Genomic DNA, 9,241 nt, shown 5'->3' on the forward strand with positions numbered 1-9,241 from the left:
GCGCCAATGCTCTACTGTTTGAGCTACAGGAAGGCTGATATGAGTTTATATGAGTATATTTGAGATTATATGAGTTTATTTGAGATTATATGAGTATATTTGAGATTATATGAGTATATTTGAGTTTATATGAGTTTATTTGAGTATATTTGAGATTATATGAGTTTATTTGAGTATATTTGAGATTATATGAGTTTATTTGAGATTATATGAGTATATTTGAGATTATATGAGTTTATTTGAGATTATATGAGTATATTTGAGATTATATGAGTATATTTGAGTATATTTGAGATTATATGAGTATATTTGAGATTATATGAGTTTATTTGAGTTTATTTGAGTATATTTGAGATTATATGAGTATATTTGAGTATATTTGAGTTTATATGCGTATATTTGAGTATATTTGAGATTATATGAGTTTATTTGAGTATATTTGAGATTATATGAGTTTATTTGAGTATATTTGAGATTATATGAGTTTATTTGAGATTATATGAGTATATTTGAGATTATATGAGTTTATTTGAGATTATATGAGTATATTTGAGATTATATGAGTATATTTGAGTATATTTGAGATTATATGAGTATATTTGAGATTATATGAGTTTATTTGAGTTTATTTGAGTATATTTGAGATTATATGAGTTTATTTTAGTTTATTTCAGTATATTTTAGTTTATTTGAGGTTATTTGAGTTTATATGAGTATATTTGAGATTATATGAGTATATTTGAGATTATATGAGTATATTTGAGATTATATGAGTTTATTTGAGTATATATGAGTATATTTGAGTTTATTTATATGAGTTTATTTGAGTATATTTTAGATTATATGAGTATATTTGAGATTATATGAGTTTATTTGAGATTATATGAGTATATTTGAGATGATATGAGTTTATATGAGTATATTTGAGATTATATGAGTATATTTGAGATTATATGAGTATATATGAGTATATTTGAGTTTATATGAGTTTATTTGAGTATATTTGAGATTATATGAGTTTATTTGAGTATATTTGAGATTATATGAGTATATTTGAGTATATTTGAGTTTATATGCGTATATTTGAGTATATTTGAGATTATATGAGTTTATTTGAGTATATTTGAGATTATATGAGTTTATTTGATTATATTTGAGATTATATGAGTATATTTGAGTATATTTGAGATTATATGAGTTTATTTGAGATTATATGAGTATATATGAGTATATTTGAGATTATATGAGTTTATTTGAGATTATATGAGTATATTTGAGATTATATGAGTATATTTGAGTATATTTGAGATTATATGAGTATATTTGAGTATATTTGAGATTATATGAGTATATTTGAGATTATATGAGTATATTTGAGATTATATGAGTTTATTTGAGATTATATGAGTATATTTGAGATTATATGAGTATATTTGAGTTTATATGAGTATATTTGAGATTATATGAGTTTATTTGAGATTATATGAGTATATTTGAGATTATATGAGTTTATTTGAGATTATATCAGTATATATGAGTATATTTGAGTTTATATGAGTATATATGAGTATATTTGAGATTATATGAGTTTATTTGAGTATATTTGAGATTATATGAGTATATTTGAGATTATATGAGTATATTTGAGTTTATATGAGTATATTTGAGATTATATGAGTTTATTTGAGATTATATGAGTATATTTGAGATTATATGAGTTTATTTGAGATTATATCAGTATATATGAGTATATTTGAGTTTATATGAGTATATATGAGTATATTTGAGATTATATGAGTTTATTTGAGTTTATTTGAGTATATTTGAGATTATATGAGTTTATTTTAGTTTATTTCAGTATATTTGAGTTTATTTGAGTTTATATGAGTATATTTGAGTTTATTTGAGGTTATTTGAGTTTATATGAGTTTATATGAGTATATTTGAGATTATATGAGTATTTTTGAGTTTATATGAGTATTTTTGAGTTTATTTGAGTATATTTGAGTTTATATGAGTTTATTTTAGATTATATGAGTATATTTGAGATTATATGAGTATATATGAGATTATATGAGTATTTTTGAGTTTATTTGAGTATATTTGAGTTTATAAGAGTATATTTGAGTTTATATGAGTATTTTTGAGTTTATTTGAGTATATTTGAGTTTATAAGAGTATATTTGAGTTTATATGAGTATTTTTGAGTTTATATGAGTATTTTTGAGTTTATTTGAGTATATTTGAGTTTATATGAGTATATTTGAGATTATATGAGTATATATGAGTATATTTGAGTTTATATGAGTTTATTTGAGTATATTTGAGATTATATGAGTTTATTTGAGTTTATTTGAGTATATTTGAGTTTATTTGAGTATATTTGAGATTATATGAGTATATATGAGTATATTTGAGTTTATATGAGTTTATTTGAGTATATTTGAGATTATATGAGTTTATTTGAGTATATTTGAGATTATATGAGTTTATTTGAGTATATTTGAGATTATATGAGTTTATTTGAGATTATATGAGTATATTTGAGATTATATGAGTTTATTTGAGATTATATGAGTATATTTGAGATTATATGAGTATATTTGAGTATATTTGAGATTATATGAGTATATTTGAGATTATATGAGTTTATTTGAGTTTATTTGAGTATATTTGAGATTATATGAGTTTATTTTAGTTTATTTCAGTATATTTTAGTTTATTTGAGGTTATTTGAGTTTATATGAGTATATTTGAGATTATATGAGTATATTTGAGATTATATGAGTATATTTGAGATTATATGAGTTTATTTGAGTATATATGAGTATATTTGAGTTTATTTATATGAGTTTATTTGAGTATATTTTAGATTATATGAGTATATTTGAGATTATATGAGTTTATTTGAGATTATATGAGTATATTTGAGATGATATGAGTTTATATGAGTATATTTGAGATTATATGAGTATATTTGAGATTATATGAGTATATATGAGTATATTTGAGTTTATATGAGTTTATTTGAGTATATTTGAGATTATATGAGTTTATTTGAGTATATTTGAGATTATGAGTATATTTGAGTATATTTGAGTTTATATGCGTATATTTGAGTATATTTGAGATTATATGAGTTTATTTGAGTATATTTGAGATTATATGAGTTTATTTGATTATATTTGAGATTATATGAGTATATTTGAGTATATTTGAGATTATATGAGTTTATTTGAGATTATATGAGTATATATGAGTATATTTGAGATTATATGAGTTTATTTGAGATTATATGAGTATATTTGAGATTATATGAGTATATTTGAGTATATTTGAGATTATATGAGTATATTTGAGTATATTTGAGATTATATGAGTATATTTGAGATTATATGAGTATATTTGAGATTATATGAGTTTATTTGAGATTATATGAGTATATTTGAGATTATATGAGTATATTTGAGTTTATATGAGTATATTTGAGATTATATGAGTTTATTTGAGATTATATGAGTATATTTGAGATTATATGAGTTTATTTGAGATTATATCAGTATATATGAGTATATTTGAGTTTATATGAGTATATATGAGTATATTTGAGATTATATGAGTTTATTTGAGTATATTTGAGATTATATGAGTATATTTGAGATTATATGAGTATATTTGAGTTTATATGAGTATATTTGAGATTATATGAGTTTATTTGAGATTATATGAGTATATTTGAGATTATATGAGTTTATTTGAGATTATATCAGTATATATGAGTATATTTGAGTTTATATGAGTATATATGAGTATATTTGAGATTATATGAGTTTATTTGAGTTTATTTGAGTATATTTGAGATTATATGAGTTTATTTTAGTTTATTTCAGTATATTTGAGTTTATTTGAGTTTATATGAGTATATTTGAGTTTATTTGAGGTTATTTGAGTTTATATGAGTTTATATGAGTATATTTGAGATTATATGAGTATTTTTGAGTTTATATGAGTATTTTTGAGTTTATTTGAGTATATTTGAGTTTATATGAGTTTATTTTAGATTATATGAGTATATTTGAGATTATATGAGTATATATGAGATTATATGAGTATTTTTGAGTTTATTTGAGTATATTTGAGTTTATAAGAGTATATTTGAGTTTATATGAGTATTTTTGAGTTTATTTGAGTATATTTGAGTTTATAAGAGTATATTTGAGTTTATATGAGTATTTTTGAGTTTATATGAGTATTTTTGAGTTTATTTGAGTATATTTGAGTTTATAAGAGTATATTTGAGTTTATATGAGTATTTTTGAGTTTATTTGAGTATATTTGAGTTTATATGAGTATTTTTGAGTTTATATGAGTATTTTTGAGTTTATATGAGTATTTTTGAGTTTATTTGAGTATATTTGAGTTTATATGAGTTTATTTTAGATTATATGAGTATATTTGAGATTATATGAGTATATATGAGATTATATGAGTATTTTTGAGTTTATTTGAGTATATTTGAGTTTATAAGAGTATATGAGTATATTTGAGATTATATGAGTATATATGAGTATATTTGAGTTTATTTGAGTATATATGAGTTTATATACGTTTATTTGAGGATATATGAATGCATGAGTGTGTTTGACAGTATTAGTGAGAGTGATTCTGATTGGTGCTCCTCAGAGTGTGTTTGACAGTATTAGTGAGAGTGATTCTGATTGGTGCTCCTCAGAGTGTGTTTGACAGTTTTAGTGAGAGTGATTCTGATTGGTGCTCCTCAGAGCGTGTCGAGCGCGCTGCTGTCCATCTACCGGCGCGAGGGCGTGGCGGGTCTGTGGCGGGGGGTGAACGGGGCCGTGCCGAGGGTCATGGTGGGGTCAGCGGCTCAACTCTCCACGTTCAGCTCGGCTAAAGACTGGGTCACGCGCGCACAGGTCAGCACACACACGTCCTCATGTGTACATAATGCAGCTGTTCATTATGACTTTTGCTATTAAAAACTTTTTTATAGTATGTATCTTCTTCAATTGGAGGTTTAGTGCTTCAGAAGGCAAACATGTAACTATAAGTAGGTGATGTAAACTAGCGCTAGTAAGACTGGTTAAGTGTGTGAATGTGTGTTTTCAGTGGTTCAGTCCTCACAGTTGCCTCATCGCGCTCATCGCTGCCATGATTAGCGGAGTCGCCGTGTCCATCACGATGACACCGTTTGATGTCATCAGCACACGACTGTACAACCAACCAGTGGACGAGTTGAAAAGGGTAAAACGCATACTTTATTTACCAAGAGTATATAAAATAACTTTATTTACCAAGAGTATATAAAATAATATTAATTTCAGTGTTGGGGTAACTCATTAAAAAGTAACTCGTTACATAATCAGATTACTTTTTCAAGTAACTAGTAAAGTAACGCATTACTTTTAAAATTTACTATTTCAAATAAGTAACGCACGTTACTTTGTTTTCCCATTTATTGACTGACAGCTCTCCTGTGTGTGTGTGTGTGTGTGTGTGTGTGTGTGTGTGTGTGTGTGTGTGTGTGTGTGTGTGTGTGTCTCAGGGCCGCCTGTACAGCGGGTTTGTGGACTGTCTGACGAAGGTTTGCGCCACGGAGGGGATTGTGGGTCTGTATAAAGGAATGACGCCGGTGTTTGTGCGCTTGGCTCCGCACACAGTGCTCAGCATGCTCATGTGGGACGTCCTGAGACAGCGAGCGCTGCTGTACACACACTGAAGAGATGCACCATGAACACTCACTCCAGAGGATGCTGAACGCTTGTGTGTTAGCGTCACGCGGGACTGGCTCAATGCAGTCGTTACCTCACCAGTGTGTCTTATTTCCAATAACTATTGTGTTTTTAATATGTGATGATTAAAGTTTTTACTGACTGACTGATTATTAGAGCAGCTTCAGAACACAAATAACAACACCAGTGACTTTAGCTCATGCCTGGTTTTCTCTGACAAACCTTTTTTTTAATCTAAAATAAATATTTAAACACATACCCCGCCATGTTCACGGTTCCCTGGTGTCTCTAATGGTCACATGACATGCTGCTAAACAAATAAAATATTACATGTGTTTAGTACTTGGTTTTATTTTAATTGTTTCTCATTTAAAATTATTTATTTGTTGTATTTTTGCTTTTTTATGATTTCATTTATAAATGTCATCAACTCACGATCTCTGCCCTGCGGTTCCTCGAAGCCCAGTTTCAGAATGGGTTTAAAATATGCCAAAAGAAACTTTTAGGGATTATATTTATGTTTATAATCTACAATGTGTCTGTTTTAGGAATAAACGCATCATATATCGCTAAATCCCACCGCGTTCTGCTGTCTGAGGTAAAGCTGTTGAATCACGTGACCCGTGTTTCGTGTCACATGCACGCGCCTCTCACCGTGTCCTCTGCAGTTGTCATGGTTTTCGTAAGTTCTGTGGTTATTATTTTATGGTTCTGCCGTTTCTCCAGCAGGTGGCGCTGCATGATGAGTGCTGTGATGTTCTTCTCTCAGGAGTGTGTGTGTGTGTGTGTGTCTACTAGACACGTCATGAGTAGTAGAATAGTGTGGTCGTGTGTGAGTTAATCCACAACAGGAAATGAAGGATGTTTTTTTCTTTCGATTAATAATAAGTGCAATGCAAAAAAATACAAGACAAGTAAAGGCATTATAATACAGTTCAAAGTGTATAATCATAACAACAACAACTAAAATATCAAATGAACGTTAAACTTTTATGTATGTAAAAAATACAAATAAAATGGAATAAAAAGTGCTATATTATATTAGGGCAGTTCCATGACTTTAAAAAGCTTTCACATGCGTTGTTTAATAAGCTATATCTGTTGTGATCTCGTGTTAAAGAGGTTTAAAGTATATTGTGAGATATACGAGGGTTTCTTTTGAATTATTTTTGCCTGATGAATTTAAAACTTGACAAAATAATTAATAAAAGATTAATAATATAACTTTGTGGGTTTTGAAAACAAAGTATATCATATTAAATAAATATTCATTTTATTTCATGTCTATTTGAAAGTCGGTCCACATAGAAATAGAAAAAGGGCAAAACTAAATGAATGATGTGTGTCAGGACTCGGATGAACTGTGTGTGCGTTTACCTCAGAAGCTCATGAGTGTGTGTGTGTGTGTGTGTGTGTGTGTGATACACACCAGTGCAGATAAAGCCGCTTGATCACTGAATGAACAGGTTAAACACGTCTTGCTCATCGTGATCATGACTCAGGGTTTGAACCAACAACCTTATATGACCATTTATTTCTAAAACTACAACAGCCCTAATAACTCTCTCTAACCTCGCGTCACTCCGGTTGCGCTTCTAAACGAGTGATGGTCGTTATATTAGATAATGAAGTGTGTGTGTGTGTGTGTGTGTGTGAATCAGAGTCCTCATCTGTCCTCCTGTGGGCGGAGCTTGTGTTAGGACTCGGATGATGTCATCGCGGCTGCGCATGCGCTCTCCCGCAGCAGCAGTGACGTCACGCATTCCTCAGCCCCTCCCCCCATGCTTTCCTCGGCTCCGCCCCCTCAGGATCACGTGATGAAGGTTCTTCTCGAGGTTAAACCAGGGGGGCAGTGTTCCGAAAGATATTGAAGCCGACCTGGGCGCCGCCATTGGCTAGCGGACCCCCACCTGCTGTTAGCATTCCATTGACTCCCATTCATTTTGGCGTCACTTTGACAGCGAATAACTTTACATCTGAGGCGTTTAAAGACACCGTTTGTCCATTGTTTATTTCTAAAGAAACACGAAAATGTATAAAAGGCTCCATTACCTTGTATCTTACGTTATGGCCCCGTAGAAGCAGTTTTTGTAAAAATAGGCTAACGATTGCGTCATACCCGCGCGACTCTGTCGCACAAGTCGAAAAATTACCGTATGGACAGGCAGAGAAGCTCGCAAGCAATCGGGAGGACGTTGAGGCATAAAGTCAAGGGAGAAGCCCATAGAGAGTGATAAAGTTGCTCCCGTTGCTAGCTCATGGACAGCAAATACCCACGCTCTCCGTCTCTGCGAGATTCGGAAGGGAATGATTCAGATTTCTCTCGGCACAGCTACTAGAAGACCTACAGGTTGCTCACGTCACATCTACGTCGTCAAGCTCAGTTTGAGCCTGCGCAGTTCGCCTTGCGATCAGGAAGTAAGTGCTTCTAATTGACTTCACTGCTCTCCGTTGAAACCTATGGGGTCGCTGTGTCCAGTTTATATACTGTCTATGGGTTAAACCCACAGATAAATGCTGATACACACACAACCCCGCGCTGCATCATGTTATGTAGTTCATAAAGTTTGCAAACGTTATATAGTTTGTTTAATTCATATAGTTTATTTTTATATAGTTTGTGTAGCTTATATAGTTTGAAGATTATATAATTGTAGTTAATATCGTTTAAGGTGTATGTAGTTTGGAGTTTAAGGATAGATTTATGTCATTTGTTTACTTTGTATAGTTGTTTATATATTTTGTATAAGGCAATGGCAATGTTCTTTATATAGCACCATTAAATACAACCCAATTTGACCAATGTGCCTAACAACCAGATAATAAACACCAGCACAATACTAAATTAAATGATATTATAAATGAAATTAAATGATTACTAAATGTACAGTTTTTTTATCATTAGTTTAATGCATATAGTTTAGGTTTAGATAGTTTGAATAGCTGATCGTTTCATGTTCTTCTGCAGGAGAGATGGAGTGGGGGATGGGAGAGAACAGAACACACACACACACACACACACACACACTGAGGGAGGTAGAGAACAGAACAATGAGACACACACACACAGAGAGAGAAAGAGAGAGAGAGAGAGAGAGAGAGAGAGAGAGAGATAAACAGGAGCTGAGCTGGAAAAGGCAGGTACAGTCACATCCTGTTGCCTCAGTGTGACAAAGCAGAGAAAACTGTGTGTGTGTGTGTGTGTTCAAGTAACTGCATGCCTTTTTGTGTGTTTGTAGGCATGCATGACTGTGTGTGTGTGTGTGTGTGTGTGTCACACATTTGACTGTGCTTTGTCAGTCAGTAACTGTTTAACTCTTCACCTCTGCTGATCTGAGTAAGAGAGAGAGAGAGAGAGAGAGGGGGAGAGTGTGTGTGTGTGAGAGAGAGAGAGAGGGAGAGTGTGTGTGTGTGTGTGTGTGAGTGAGTGAGAGAGAGAGAGAGAGAGAGAGAGAGAGAGAGAGAGAGAGAGAGAGAGAGAGAGAGAGGAG

General features: G+C 31.0%; 1 protein-coding gene across 2 annotated transcripts in view; it reads left to right on the forward strand.

The window, feature by feature from the left end:
- slc25a34 (solute carrier family 25 member 34) overlaps positions 1–6,141 on the forward strand; it is a 16,458-nt gene extending 10,317 nt beyond the window's left edge. For both annotated transcript variants that reach the window (XM_079592253.1, XM_079592252.1), the window contains exons 4-6: positions 4,782–4,934; positions 5,128–5,262; positions 5,564–6,141. In XM_079592253.1, the coding sequence (XP_079448379.1) occupies positions 4,782–4,934; positions 5,128–5,262; positions 5,564–5,737 (462 nt within the window). In that variant the 3' untranslated portion in view covers positions 5,738–6,141. The remainder of the gene's footprint in view (positions 1–4,781; positions 4,935–5,127; positions 5,263–5,563) is intronic.
- The last annotated feature ends 3,100 nt before the right edge of the window (positions 6,142–9,241 follow it).

The sequence above is a fragment of the Phoxinus phoxinus genome, assembly GCF_949152265.1.
Source record: "Phoxinus phoxinus genome assembly, chromosome: 20".
NCBI lineage: Eukaryota > Metazoa > Chordata > Actinopteri > Cypriniformes > Leuciscidae > Phoxinus > Phoxinus phoxinus.